General features: G+C 52.7%; 1 protein-coding gene across 9 annotated transcripts in view; it reads left to right on the forward strand.

The window, feature by feature from the left end:
* Positions 1 to 15,469, forward strand: part of Dab2ip (DAB2 interacting protein) — a 176,350-nt gene that overhangs the window by 81,347 nt on the left and 79,534 nt on the right. For 7 of the 9 annotated variants that reach the window (XM_060390040.1, XM_021656168.2, XM_060390042.1 and 4 more), the window contains exon 2: positions 4,945 to 5,048. In XM_060390040.1, coding sequence (XP_060246023.1) covers positions 4,945 to 5,048 — 104 coding nt within the window. The other 2 variants (XM_021656173.2, XM_060390044.1) reach the window with 2 other exon arrangements.

Genomic DNA, 15,469 nt, shown 5'->3' on the forward strand with positions numbered 1-15,469 from the left:
TGCCACCAGCAGAGATGAATGAGTAGCATTCTCTCTCTGCCAGCAGTGGGAGTCACTGCTCATTTTTAATTCCGGGACTGGTTTCTTATTAATTTCTTTTAATTAGTTTCTTTTCAATTCTGGACCGGGCTAAAGCCTATCTGAAAAGTGTGAAATGGTATCTGGGAGTTCTGATTTACAGTTTCCTGATCCCTGGGAGGATCCCCTCCCCTCCCCGCTCCCCCAGCACCCAGTCTTTACACCTCTGCCGACCCGAATCTCCCACTGTCCATGTGCGTAGCTGCCACCTCCACCTGCCTCCAACCATTAAGATCCGGGCAGTGCAACCCGACAGCTGAAATTACAGGATGTTCCTCCAGCCACTGTTTCCATGGGAACAAGTAACAGTCATCCTTCATGATTAGGTGGTATCCATGGCAACCAAGCCAGCAGCATTTGAATGAAACCGATTTTATTTTATTTATTTATTTATTTATTTATTTGCGAACACATGAAGGTTAAGATGCCTGAATCTGTCAGTGGCTTCCAAGAGTAGGTGGTAGCCTGGTCCCGCCGCTTTAATAGGGACTTCTTCCTGCCTGTCGGGAGAGAAAGAGTTTCAGGGTCAGTTGATTCCAAGGCTCAGTTCTGTAGATTGGGAGGTTGGGTAGAGGTCATATCAAGTCTGAGATAAAGAAGAACTCCCGGGCTGTCCTCTGAGGGAGACTCCAAGGTGACTGGGTCTCCCTTCCCATGAGCGGTTCTTACAGATACTTTCTTAGTGCTGTGTGCCCTCTTGGTGATCTTGATCTCTCCGGGGTCCTGCTTTCCCGAGCCTGGGAAAAGACAGGCTTTGAATGGAGACCCCTCCCTGTACTGTGTTTCCTTTGCCTTCCTTGAGGCCCTAAGCGAGAGTTCTTTTGGTGGGCATCGTCTGGGGGCTCAGTCACCTTTGCAACTCGCATCCTTGGTTCCCTCGTCTGGAAAGGCATGCACTCTGGCTGTCCAAGCTGTCAACACATGTTCTCAGAGGGGCAGTATTGCCAGCAGCATTATACACAAGCTAGCCAGAGCTGAGTCCTCAAGGACATGGAAAAACCTGACTTTTTTTCATTATAAAGCCCAATACATGTACAGTACCTAAAAGAATCTACCTTTGGTATTGCAGTTTTATGTGGGCGCCAGGGAGATCGGAGCCTGAGGAGATTGCTGAGGGGCAAAGGCTGAGAGGTGCTGGTTAGGGCCATGGGGGGTGGGGGACCTCACCTATGTACCTCAATCAATGCTGGCTGGTACCTGGCTGCCTGCAGGCTCCTGGCGAAACCACTTGAGGTAAAATTAGAGGTTGGACCAAGCAGCCTCTGAGAAGCTCCTGGGTCAGGCAAGAGGCAAAATTCTGGGAGGATCCTGGGGTCATCAGTTTCAGAGCTGGGTGAGGGTGCAGCCCCCAACCCCAGTATCCATGTACCACCAGGAGGGCAGGTGCTGTGTGTGTGTGTGTGCCTGTGTGTGTCTCTGTGTGTATGTGTCCATGTGCATATACCCTTCTGTGTATTTTCTACATGTGAACACATGCATATTTGGAGGCCAGACATTCTTGGGGGGGTCCCTGAAACTCTGGAGACCTCAGCCTCCTTTGTCGTAGGGCTCCTAAGACCTTTGCAGGAGTCTGGCCTTGCCTTAAGTGGTGTATATGAGTTAGCCGAGTTGGTGGAGGAAGGATGATGGTCAAAGGGGGTAGGGGATGACCCAGCACTGTGGAGTGCCCACCTCAGGAAGTCTGGGAACAGAGAGGTATTCATTCTCCCACCATGAGAGATAGGGAGAAACTTAGTAGGTATGCGAGACTCGGTGAGAGATAGTGGGCTGTCACTCAGTGAGTTGGGTCTGAACTAACGGGGTGCCCCCAACAAAGGAATGATGACCTCTCAGAACTTGACTGTATCCCACGGGAGGCCATGCATTCCATCACGGGGTGGGGGACAGCATGGGTGAAGTGTAGAGGGGGCATCTCAGCCTTAAGGCATGTATGGCAGAGGCAGTGCTCAGGGCTTCCACGGAGTGGCACCTTAGTAACCAGGGTAAAGTGTGTTGTCCTGAGGGAACCCACGAGGGTAGAAGACAGCTAGCTGGAATCTGACTGCTCCAGGCTCGTCAGTTCCTGTTATGACCCTTTCCCCTGATCCCAGGAGTCTGCCTTAGCTAAAGTTTGCTGAGCTCTGAGGACCATTTGTATGTAAAATCTTTAGGCAGGTCCCGGAGCCCAGTGGCTCAGTACTGCAGGAGCCATGGACTTGGTCCGGACACACCTACTTGCTGGTGATGGGGCCTGAGATTCAGGCTCCACTCTGTGAAGTGGGGGGTTGGGGGGCACCCATTGCTTGCTTGGCCTCCCACAGGGCTCAGGAGACGGTGAGGTCAACCATCACAGCTCGCAGGACGTCTGCCGGAGGGGGCAGGTGACACGTGCTGTCAGGGAGCACAGAGACACCCGTCCAGGTGGAGAAGGTGTGCCATAGAGAGTGAGCAGCAGCCAGGCTGGATTGGGGAAGAGATTTGAAGGCAGACGGGAGCGTGGGAAGAGATTTCCTAGGGAAACCTCCAGAAAGAGTGGGTGTCTCTCCGCCGACTAGCAGAGTGTGGGGGGAGGGAATAAGTCTTAAGCAGAGAAACACAGCAAGGAAACATGGAGATGGCTGGCACCTGCCTGGGGGAGCTAGTCTGGCAGAGGTGGCCTTGCTTGCCCCTTGGCCAGGCCTCAGAGAGTGTTGTCGTTCCATGAGGGGAACTTTCACACTTCTGGGAACACCTTTTCCATCAGGAGAGGATGAGTAGAAGTGTGGGGAGGGTGTTTAGACTGTCCTGCCTTTGAGGGGCCGGATCCTGTAAACACCCATGTCCTCTGTCCTGTGTCTGTACACATTCCCGTGTGCTGTATGTGTGAAAGTGAATGTGCGCACATTTGCCGGGGTGGTCTTTTATCCCAAGTCCCCATGAGATGTCACGCTGTCCTTTTCTTCCGTGTGAGTCAACAGGCTTTTCCTAAATACCACATACACCAGGCTTCATGTGGGGTGCTAGGGATGTGGAGATTCAGTGTCAGCATGGGGAGTTGTTCCTCCTACCTTTCTCTGTCTCTGTCTGTCTGTCTGTCTGTCTCTCTCTCTTTCACACACACACACACACGAACATGCACTACAATGACCATCCCAGCAAGAGACAGACTCAGCCATTTCTACAGGAGCAGCAAGAAGACAGGCAGTAGTGTCACTAGGGACCTTCTTCAGGGCTGTCTGGATAGTCAGGCTGGTGGGAGAACCTGGGAGGGGTGTCTTTTTTTTTGGGGGGGGGGGTCTAGCAGAGTAGGCAAAGAGACAGCAACTGTGCAGGCAAGAAGCAGTTGGGTTGAACTGACTGAGGCCTTCAACAGGCATGTGCAGGCCTGGCTCAAGTGTGTTTCCTCCTCCAACCCCAACGTCAGCTTCCCACACCATCACTGGTTACAAACCTAAGTATTTCACAACTTAGAAAGCCATGGACGCTGTAGCCTCATTGCTGTTTTGTTCTCAGCGGTCCTGTGCTGCCATTTCAGCCCTGTTGCTGCCTCATCCTGCAGGCCTCCCACTGAACCGCTTCTGGAGAGGAAGGCCAGATTGGAAGAGAGAGGTCTCGGATTATCTTGGTTGAAGGGACCGGGGAGGCAGGCTGTCCAGTCTCCATCGAGTGTGGCATTCCAGGAAAAGGCTCAGGGATCATACACACAAGATTGTAAACTTAAGTGAGGACTTGGGAAGTCTTTAAGAAACAATTGTGAGGGGCTGGAGAGACTGCTCAGTGATTGAGAGCACTTGCTCTTGCAGAGGATCCTAGTTCCAGGGCATGTGATGCCTCTCCTGGCCTCAGTGGTACCAGGCATGCATGTGGTGCGCACACATACAGTGCAGGCAGAACACCCATGATGTATGACAATGACAAATAGATCTTTTGAAAAATTGTTGTAAAACTCCAGCACTTGGGAGATGGAGGCAGAAGGACCAAGAGTCAAAGGTCATCCTCAGCTACATGGCAGATTCAAGGCCAGCCAGGGCTACGTGAAATCTTGTCTCAAAATAAAACAAAATTCTAGCGAATACATGTAGTTTGCCATTTTAACTTTCTCTTTCTCTCGTGTGTGTGTGTGTGTGTGTGTGTGTGTGTGCGTGCGTGCTGGTGCCCTCCTCGATCACTTTTTTGGAGCACTGGGATCTCACGGTTAGGCCACCTGGCCAGGAAGCTTCGGGGATCTTTCTGTCTTTCAGCAGGATTGCAAGCACACCTGGCATTTCTGTGGGCGAGGGGGACCCGAACTCAGGTTCTCATGCTTGTGCATCAAACAGTTTGCCAACTGAGCCATCTCCCCAGCTTCGTCGTAACCATTTTTAAGTGTACAGATGTGCAGTTGTACCACTCTTCACTTGCAAAACCCTTTCCATCTTCCTAAACAAAAGGCTATACCGTACAGCTGTGGCCTGCCCTTCCCGCCAGCAACCTTGAACCTACTCTCTGGCTAGGAATTTGACGAGTGTAGGAATCTCCCATTGTGGGACTAGAGGGGTCTGTGCCGTTGGGTTTCTGGCTTACGTCACGTGGTATGATGTTTTCTGGGTTCACCCACATCATGTGAAAGACGCTCCACAGTGCTCGTCTGATCATCTGTGGATGGATGGACAAATGAACTGTATCTGCCATGTAAATAATGCTGCTGTCAACATTTCGTACAAGTACTTAAATCTGGTCTTCTCGTCCTTTTGGGTGTACCCATAGGAGTGTAACTAATTGCGTGGGTGATTTTGGGGTGATGCCACTCCGCTTTTTCACAGTGGCTCCATCCTATCGGTTGTACTGACCTGGGATGTGGGAGGTGGCAGAGGCCACAGCATCTCAGAGCTTTTGAATCTGCTTACCTTCCCTCTCCTTCTTTGACAGAGTCACCCCAAGAAAGGCCGGGCTCCCGGCGCAGCCTCCCCGGCAGCCTGTCAGAGAAAAGCCCCAGCATGGAGCCCTCGGCTGCAACCCCGTTCCGGGTCACGGTAACTATCTGTGCGTCACTACCGCCACTGCCACCACCACCATCACCACCTCGCCCTGGGGGGCTGCTCTGCGACCCCGCACCCCCCTTCCTGGAGCCTCATGGACCGGGAGAGCAGCAACCAGCCTCCCTTGCTCTAGGTATCCAATTCCTTAGCGGCTCCCTGCTCCCCGGGGGCCACATGGGGGCCCATTCTTTGAGGGAGGGGCAGACGGAGGACAGAGCCGAGGAGGCCACCAGAGCTGAGAGGGGAGGCTGGAGCAGAGCTGCCTGGCGTGCACACACACTGTGCCCTCCACCCATAAGATACACACCTGCGTTTTGGTATCTCCTATAGAATAGTCCAGGGCGTGTCATAGTTTGATTCTGTCTTGACTTGAAAGAAAAGAATTCTGTATTCTCCAACCGATGAGGCCTTAAAATTGACTCAGACAGCATGGGTACTGTGGCATAGCTGTTTGGCCTAGACAGCTGGCACGTATGCTTTTCTCTGTTTTGCAAACCTAAATAAGGGCTGAGAGAATGCTCAAGTAATAAAGTGCTTCCTTTGAAAACGTAAGAACCTGACTTCAATCCCTCGATCCCATGTTTAAAAAAGAAGTTTCAGGTGCTGTGGGAGGGATATACAAGCACAGAGATGGGAGAGAGACAGGCAGGTCCTGGGGCTCACTGGCCGGATAGCCAAAAAGGTGGATGGTACCCTGAAAAATGTCATCCTAAACTGTCCTGTGGCCTCTACACAAGTGCTCAACCTCGTGTGTATGTACCTGTGCTCACACATATGGAAGCATGAGTTTGCATGCATGTGTACACATCAAAAGCCTAAGTGACTTTGCAGAAACGGACCTCAGTGGCTTTCCTCTCACTCCCATGCAGCCTTTCCCCGTTTTTCTCTCTCTTTCTTTTTTTTGCTCTGAGGCAGGGTCTCTTTGTGTAGGCCTGGCTAGCCTGGAACTCACTGTGTAAATCAGGCTGTTCTCAAACTCACAGAGATCCATCTGTCTCCCAAGTGTCCCACCTCCATATGCCCAGCTCCATATGCTTTTAAAAATTAATTAATTAATTAATTAATTAATTTAGTGTGTATTGGTGTTTTATGGGCATGCATGCCTGTGTAAGGGTGTCTGATCCCCTGGAACTGGAGTTAGAGACAGTTGTGAGCTGCCATGTGGTTGCTGGGAATTGAACCCAGGTCCTCTGGAAGAGCAATGGGTGCTTTTAATTACTGAGCCATCTCCCCAGTCCTCTCTTTTTATTTTATCCGTGTACCCTCAAACACACATTTGCACAGATACGGTGGACATGACTGTGTGTGTGTCTCTAGCGCTATGGCAGGCACCTGGTACTGGGGGACAAATAAACACTATCTTCTCCAGGGCTCTCTGTCTGTGTGATGGAGTGTGACCCTTTGAGCATCCATCCATTCCCTCAGCCAGTTTACCCGTGTGTGTGCTTGCTGTGTGCCATGCATCGTTCTCAGGATGGGCTGAGGGTAAGAGTGCCCCAAGCCAGTGTATAGCGTGCAGAGTCCTAAGGAACCATAGTTGTGCATTGGTGCTAAGAACAGCCGTGAGGGGGAAATGAGAGAGAGCTTCTCAGGGGTGTGTGGTCTCAAGGAGGATTTTTTTTTTTACAGAATCTCACCTAGCCCAGGCTGACCTCAAATATTATATAAAGCAGATGATGGCCTTGAACTCTGGATTCTTTTGCCTCTGCTGTTTGAGTGCTAGCATTAAAGGTGTAATGTAAGCTTGCGCTTTGAGGTGATGTTTGAGCTACAGGACAACAGACGAGGTGGCAGCCATTTTTGTGGTGGGTAGGCAGACAGGTAGAGGAGAGAGAGTGGAAAAGAGCACAGGTCTGGCTGTCACTCCAGGGGGGCTGACCCTGACTGTCCCTAGAGGGTAGGAGAGGTATCTTAGGCCCAGAAGGGTCAGTGGAAATTGGCGAGTCACGGACTGGTTGTGGCTAAGGTGCGGCTTTACATTCCACTGCTGCTGCTGGGTCTGGTGATGGGTAGGAGTTGAGGCTGGGCCAGATGGAGCCTTGGGTACCAGACTGAAAGGACAGAGCCTTCCCAGGTCTACTCACCCTCCTATTTGGGTGTATGGTATAAAACTAGGTTCTGAGGCTGGGTGTGCTGGCACATGGCCTTTAATCATAGAACTTGGGAGGCAGAGGCAGGCAGATCTCTGTGATTTCGAGGCCAGCCTGGTCTACAAAATGGGTTCCAGGATAGAGAAACCCTGTCTCAAAAAATGAAACAAACAAACAAACAAAAAACCCAAATTAGGTTCTGGGGTTCCTTCAGGTGTGTACATTTTAACAAATTTCCCTAAGAGGTGGTTCAGAGTCGGGGCTGAGGATCAGCCTCCGGCAGGGAGGGCCTGGGGTCATACCCCTAGATGTAAGCAGCTGGTTTCTAGGGGCTCTGCAAGGATGTACCCAAGGATGTATCCACTGGAGCAGAAACTAAATGCCTCCCCCTCTGGATACTTGGGTCACGGCGGGCAGGGAACCTCTGGGGCCTTGGAGCAATGGTTGGTATCCCTGCTGTCCTGACACTGATGGAGTGTCTACTAGGACCGTGCATATTGTATACCGGGCTCTATGTCCACTGTCCTGCACCACCAGCTTCTGTAGTCCTTCAAGCCAGCCCTGATGTTGATTGCCCCATTACAGAGGAGGAAACTGAGGCTCTTGGGGTAAGTCATTCACTCAAGCTCAGGCTGATGAACGGGACCTGTGTCTCTGGCCCCAGGACTTGAGTGTGGCTTCCTAGGACCCGGAGTGGGAATGTCACGTGGCCTGCCAGTTTCTCTGTTGGGCGATCCAGCGTGCACAGCGTCATACCTCCACACCACTGCAATCTGTGGCGTAGTAGTTGCCAGTGGGGATTGGCGTTTTTCCTGTTGTGTCTTCTGAGTTTCTCCGGGGCGGGAGCCACCTGAGGCTGTAGTCAGTGCCAACCTGTGAGCCTGCAGTGCCCAGGCATCCACTCAGGCTGCTGGCCTCAGGGGGTTCACAGGGTACAGAGGGCATGTTCACGAGCCATTTGTCCACCCACATTCTAGCCATCCTGTGAGGAGCCACTAAGTGCTACTGTGTCACACACGAGGAACGCAGAGTTCAGAGTTGGCATCTCTGTGTCACATAGCCCCTAAGTTAGTGAGGCACCGATAGGGCTGTTGGCCATATCAGTGTCTTGTCCTTAGGGAAGTTGATCCTTTGTCTCTGGGTAGCCATTAAGGTCAGGGGTGTGAGTGGAGACTCTCTTGGCCTAGGTGCTTGGAGCTGGGGGAACTGAAGTGCTTGGGTAGGGAGATCTGGGTTCAGATTCCAGCACTTTCCTGAGCTATTACATAACCTGGTTAGCCATCCAGCCTCTCAGAACCTCTGCCATTAAAGTGTGGAATGACAGCCCCTGCCCTGTGGTAGGTACTTAGCTGATGACATACACTGTGTGACCAATCATATTCATCCATTAGATCCACAGTCCCAATTGGGTTTCTCTTTCAGACTGAAGATAAGTGCAGGGGGAGAGAAGGCATGACATTTGGGGTAAGAGCCTCTTCACCCCCTTTCCTGAACACCTATTCTCTTCTGTATTTGCATTCTCAGCTCTCAGCTTGCTGCTGCTCCCTGCAGACCCCGAGGGAGCCCAGGGAACATGGTTTTGCCTGGGGGAGGCAGGGAAGATACCACAGGCTGTAATGAACCTGCCACTGTTGCTGCCATTGCAAACCTGGGTGACAGGATGTCACTGTCTCTCACGGAAGGTGCCCTGTGGGAGACTGTGTGTCAGAGTCGAAGGTCTCAAGGGCTGGGAGAGGACTGGATCTAACAGAGTTCACACCCAGCTGAGAGTGGCTCTCCAGCCTGGGTTCTTTGCTCCCACCCACAGCTGCCACCCCTTCTGTAAGTGGTTATCCCCGTGGCCATTTCACAGGGCATAGGTGGCTGAGTGGGACATGGGTGGCAGCCTCTTAGAGACTGTGGGGCTTGGGAGAGCCTCGGCCTTCTTCTTTCTGTGGAATGAAGATGATGGCCCTGTGATCGGGTACACAGTTGAGTGCTTAAATATTCTAACGTGGCTTTAAGGCCCGGAGTCAGCTTTGTGATTTGAGTGAATGGTAAGACCTTCCTGCTCTCCTGGGCAAACTTTCACTGTCGTGGCAGTGAGCATGGGGCTGCAATTCCCCAGGAGATTGTGTGTCCCAGAGCTGTGGGGGACCTGGGATAAAGGGCCCATGGGGGAGGGGCTGAGAAAGATGACCACAGTGGCCTACTGTTCTTCTCCTCGAGGCGTCTGGGATTTGCATCCAGATCAGTCTTCTCTGTACTGGGAAGGGGCAGACAGAGAGGAAAGAACAGGCAGAGGCAGGTTCAGGATCTGCAGGTGTGTAGGGCCAACCCAGCCCCTCCTGGGCTGTAGTGCTCCCAGGAATCAGTCTGATGGGAGAAAAGGAAATGCTGACAGCTGTGGTTGGTTCACTGGAAGGCCCCTTATGCCTTTGCCAGCCCTAAGTGGGGGCTGGGTCCTTTCTCCTTCCTCTGCCCCCTAGGATATTGACCTTGAAGAGTCCAGGAGGGTCAGGGTAGGAGGTGGCAGAGGCTCTGGGAAACTTGGCAGTTAGTTGATCCCTCCTCAAGAAGTTGAAAGTGGATATATTTGAAAGTCCGGTTGAAATTAGGTCTCAGGGCTATTTTTTGTGAGATGGAGAAGTGTCAGAGAAGGGAAGGCTTAGGGGGCTGCAGACGCTGCAGATGAACTCAGCACCGGGTTGATTGCTGACGCTTCTAGGAGCAGGGCCTCATGATTCACTTTTACTTAGCGCTGCATTGTGCATGAGCCATGTATCTTATTCAGTGATGGTATGCCTGGGGTGCTGTGAGAACCCAGAATAAGAGCTGCCTGAGGAAGGTAGGGGAATTCTACAGTGGGGACCTTTAAAACTGGGTTTTAAGGGATGTGCAAGAGTGTCTCAAGAAAAGAGACAATAGTTAGAGGAAGATCTAACCAAACAAGAACAAACCAGTGGTCCTGATTGGAGTCTTGGAAGCATGAAGATGAAAGCGAGAAACATGAGGGTCTTTAGTGGGGGGCCCTTGGAAGCCTTTGTAGTTTCTCTTCTAGGATGCAGGAGCTACAGGGGGTGATGGCTAAGGGTGTCTGTCTCTGGGGTACTCACTTGAGGTTTCCAGCTAGCTACTCTGTCTTCTCCCTATTCCTGTGGTCTCCCTAGAATGGGAACCGTTTTTCCCCTCTGAGAACAGACAGCAGAGGGTGGCTTAGCAGGAGATTGTCATTCTAGCCATGTGTGCCTTCTGTAGGAGGAGGCCCTTTCCCAGAGGGAGAATGTTCCTGATTTGGTCAGAACACCAGGCACAGGAGCTGCTCAGGATGGGCCAGGGCTGGGGTCAGCCATGGCCTCCTGACTGAATGATCAGGTAGCCCAGGCCCATGAGACAAATGAAACTGTTGGGGTTTGTGCTCAGGCAGGGAGTCAGGGGCACCATCAGTAGACAGAGACTAGGACAGATGGTGGGGGGATTCAGGATGGGTCAAAGGAGCAAGCCAGCTGCTATTCTCATCTGACCCTTGGTCCCCTGGACTTAGGCCTGCTTGCTCGGTCCTGGGAAGGACTAGCCTACTTTCCAGAATGTCCCTTTTCTCTGCTAGGTCCCCTCTTAAGACCACTAAGGTGTGAGTGACTCATCTCCAGATCTCTTTTCTCATGTGCTAACAGGGCAGCTGTGAGGGCTCCAAACTGTGTAGGTAGGCATTTAGCCAGTGTCTATCCCTGATGCTTATTTTTCAGGGCATACCCTTTCTATACTTTTCCCAGAACCCCAGGAAGCGGGCCCTATCTCTCTCCTTCACCCTCTCCCTCGCTGCCTCAAAGCAGCAGCATCCTTGACAGAGTTCAGAGGTGCAGCTGGGACCAGGAGGTGGAGAGAGGTGGGGGAGTGAGAGGCTTAGGGAACCAGAATGAGTGTTTTAAGGGGACTGTAATGGACAGAGCTGGCCAGTCTGCAGGGCGTTTTCCCACCAGTTGGGGGCAGCAGAGGGCAGCAAGTGGACATCTGGGTGGCTACTCAGTGAGAGCTGAGGTCCTAGTTGTAGCCCTGGCTGCAGGGAGCCATTGAGTTATGAAAGCTGCAGGGTGAGCTGTAGGTGACCGTAACACTGGTCAGGGAGCACCCGGTAGGCTAATGACAGCTGGGCTGGCTTGAGTGGCTGAGCTGCCTCTGCCTGGGTCGTTCAGACAGTTGGAGCTCTGTCTGGGGTCATTGGAGGATCAAGGGTTGGGGCCACCACAGGCTTGCATCCGGAGAGGCTCTGGGTGAGAGGATAGTGTATGAACTGACCGGAAGGGTAGGGCCCTGCAGTCATCAGGCTAGGGCTACGAGCACTTAGACCCTGTCATACTGAAATGTCTACAGGGTCCCCGGACCCCTTGTTAGGTTCACCACCACTTTGGGAGGAAGTAGGAAGGTATTCCAGGGGAGGCAGAACAAGTCAAGTCCCACGCCCTGGGTTCCAAGCTCAGCTTGGCTGACTGTATGCTACAGGATCATAAAGCCTGTTTTTGGCAGGCCCCTGGGACAGACCCTGTGCCGGGCACTCTGCAGGCCAACTTCATTTCCTCCTCACACCGCCAGGCCATGTATATTTCACTTTCCAATATGACTACACTGAGGAGAGGGAAAGGCCCACTGAAGCTGCCTCCCTCCAGGACTTGGATACGGAAGGCCTCGTGGCTCTTGCTGGCTGCCTGTGGCCAGTGTGTGCTAGCTAGGATCATTCTTCTCCTCCTTATGGATGAAGACTCTCAAATGCACATTGTTCTGGGTGACACAGTCACTGAGGGCCAGAGCGGACATTCAAATCCAGGCCCTCCTCTCCTGCCTTCTCTTGCTCAGCACACGGGCAGCAGGCGTTTGAGAGGTTATTTCTCTGCACCCCACCTTGTGGCCCTGCAGGCCCTTACCCCCTTCCTGGATCAGGAGCGTGGATGAAGGCAAGGTTCAGACGCCTTCGTTTTCCCACTTTCTTTCTCTCTGTGTGTGCGCATGTGTGTTGACTTTGGGATCCCTTCTTAGCTTCTCTCCTCCCTACCTCTATCTTCCCTCCCCTCCTCTCTCAGAGACAGTGTCTCTCATCAGCCTAGAGTTCACTGGTGTCTAGGCTGAGTGAGCCCTGGGGATTTGTCTGTGTCTGCTTTCACATCGTGTGCCACCGAGCCTGGCTTTTATTTGGTTTTCCCCCTTCCTTCCATGGCTTCTAGGTATTAAACTTAGGTCCTCATTCTTGTGTGGCATACACTTTGCTGACAGGCATCTCCCTTCCCACCACGCCCCTTCTTGAATGCTAAGATGACAGGCCTACACCATCATGCCTGGTTCATGCAGCGCTGGGGATCCAGCTCAGGGCTTTGTGTATGCTGGGCCAGCACTGTGCTGAGCCCCTCATTTCCTCACTTTTCCCTGCTAGGAATACAAAGTGGTCATGTGGCGCTGGGGTACGGATGTTAAGTCCATGCGAGGGGGCCTTCTGTGGAGGTGGAAGATACTGAATGTCTGTTTCTTCCACAAGTCTACGCGTCTCAGTGGATAACTGCTGGTGGAGTTGCTTAAAGAACATCCCAGAGGGGCCATGTCCCTCCCTCCCCTGCCCTGGTGCCTTCAATGGCCTCTAGTAGCGGTGTGTGGATCTGTTTCTCCAGCGGAGTGGCCAAAGCCCCACAGGCCTGCCCAGGCCTTCGCAGTCAGACTGGCTGCTCTTTTGCCACCTCTCTGGCCCCTGCTTTGAGAAGTTCTTACTGCCACCTGCACTCCTCTCTCCTCTGAAAGGCCTTCCAGGGCAGACATCCCCTCCCCTGCCTCAGGATGTAAGCCTCATGTCCTTCCCCTTCTCCACGCTGTCACTGACAGTCCACTAGATGCCTCTCTTCCACCAGCCGATAGTGACCTTCTCAAGGGCAGGACTGGCTTCTGATTCCTGGAGTCCTCGGCAGGCGCCTGCTGGGGGTTGGTGGAATGGAAGGGGGCAGGGACAGTAGGGAGCAAATTAATTACATGGGGATGAAGTGGGGAGCAGCTCCCTCCTCAACTCTAGAGGAAAGGTCTGACCGGATGCCCAGCTCCTCAGAGCCCCAGCCTAGACATTGCTCACAGGTCCTCTGAGCCTTCAGAGGCCAGGACTCGCAGGTCAGTGCAGCCTGCAACTTCGAGATTACGGGAGGACAATGGCCTACGCTGTCATCCCCAACTGTGACTGTTTCCCTCATGAAAAGGCATGTACAGCCCTGCAGCTCAAGGACTCAGTTTGACTTTCCTGATGCTCAAGTCAGAGGCCCGCTGGGTTCTCTGTTGTTCCCCACTGGTTAGCACTTTTTCCTGCTTGGCTTAGGTGTGGGGAGGGGGAGGAGAGGGGGTGCTAGACTGTTGGATGTCTGGGAGCTAGGACTATCTGACCTAATATCCATCCTTTGGGTTGGCCACTGTTTCCAAAAGGTCTCTTTCATTTGTGATCACAGCAAATGAGTCCCCATTGGCATGGTGGGGGGCCATGCCCAACAAATAAGGGGTTTAGAGATTAGCTGGCTTCTAGAACAACCTTTTCATTGTAGGAATGAGGAAACTGAGTCACAGAACAGCTAAGGTGCTTGCTCAGGGAATCATGGTTGGTTGGGGGGCGGTATACAGAGGCTGGACTGGGCAGTGCTGCTCCTTGGCTGTGTGGCCCTGTGCAAGGTGCTTGCCCGTCCTGAGCCTCTAATTTCCCATCTGCATAATGGGCTGTGAGGATCAAAGGAGTTGTGCAAAGTGGAGGACCTGGTGGAAGCATCCTGAATGCATGTGTTGGGTCCCAACAGGCTTCTGAGAACAGGTTCCTGTCCATTGAGCTGGACAGCCTCTGCCAAGAGCATGTGCCCACACTGGGATGGGGAAGGTCTGTGGTTCACTGGGAAGACTGGCCTGCCCGTGGGATCTTAGCCCTGAGGACAAACAGCAGAGGCCAAATGCAAGGGAAGGCACACTGGTAAAATGGACCTTCTGTAGTCAGTTCCTGTGCTGGCCTTGGGTCAGCCTAGAAACATGGTGGCTTTCGGGCCTCTGAGTCACTTGATGCTAAAGTCAGTGTCCACAGGCCTGGGGCTTTATGGGATAGTGAGTCACTCCCCAGCTGCTCTCTGTTGTCACATCCGTGGTTGAGACTCGAGGAATGCATGTCTGATTTCTGCGCATGGATGTTTGCTCAGGCCTCGTGGGAGGTATCAGAGGGCCATGTGCGTGTAGCCTTTCCTCTTCCTGTGTCCTTCCCACCCTCTCCTCCTGTCTTCTCCATGCTTTAGATTTCTTAAGGGGACCCACGCCTCGAATGTCCTCATGATGTGTCATGAGCCCAGGCTGGGGTGGTGGTATGGAACTTGCAGCATTGGCGGGGATCTCCAGAAGCAGGCAGAATCACCGTTGTCCTGTTCCACACCATTCCCTGAGCCCAGAGTCTAGTTGCCTCTTGTGGCTGCCCTAGCCCTGCACTTCTCAGTAGATCCACCTGCTAGCTCATAGTCAGCATTTCTAAAAACTGTCTCCTCTGGTAAGCCCACCAGGATTACTCCTAAGTGCGATTAAAAATTAAAAAAAAAAAAAAAAAAAGCGTTCTTTTGTATCACAGATACTAATTCACTCGCCAGGCTGCTGAGGCCCCTGCTCTGGGGTGTTACAGCCCAGTGTGGGTGGGAAGCATCAAACACACACATTTGTAGGTGGAGATGTCTACAGAGAAACCTGACCAAGACTTAGGGAATCTGGGAGGCCCAGCCTGGGAGGATGGACCTAAAAAGAAGAACGGGATCCCCCAGGCAAAGGGGACTTTCAGGTAGCCCTTTTGGAGTCTTTGCTGGTCAGAGGGAGCAGTAAAAGCGAGGGCAGGGAGAGTGGTGGTGCTGGCGGTAGGCCCAGGTGCTGCAGAGGGCTGGGCTCTTCCTGTGTGCTCTACCGTCCTCACAAACACTGTGTTTTTATGGACAAGGGAGCAGCCATGGGTGTACAGCCACTGGCCTAGGTGGCGTAGAAGCCGCAGGGTCCTGTCCTCTACCCTCCTGCTTCTCCTCTGCCTCTTTGTTCTTGCAGTTGTGCCTGGGGCTTCTGGGTGTGTTCAACTTTAGGGCAAAGAGTCATGTTTGGGGCAGGAACTTGTTGCTCTTGGCAAAGATACAAGACCCTGCCTCAGAGCCACACGTCTAGGAATGGTAAAGATGAGCTTTTGGAGTATATGATGAATGAACAGGGTGTGCACCCAGGTACCCCCAAAATGAAGCCTCCCACACAGGGCAGGGAGGAGGTGATGGGGCGGAATAAAGCTTGGTCTTCAGGACCACTTTCTTCTTTCTCTGGCACGACTGGCATTTG

Source organism: Meriones unguiculatus, chromosome 8 (assembly GCF_030254825.1).
Source record: "Meriones unguiculatus strain TT.TT164.6M chromosome 8, Bangor_MerUng_6.1, whole genome shotgun sequence".
Lineage (NCBI taxonomy): Eukaryota > Metazoa > Chordata > Mammalia > Rodentia > Muridae > Meriones > Meriones unguiculatus.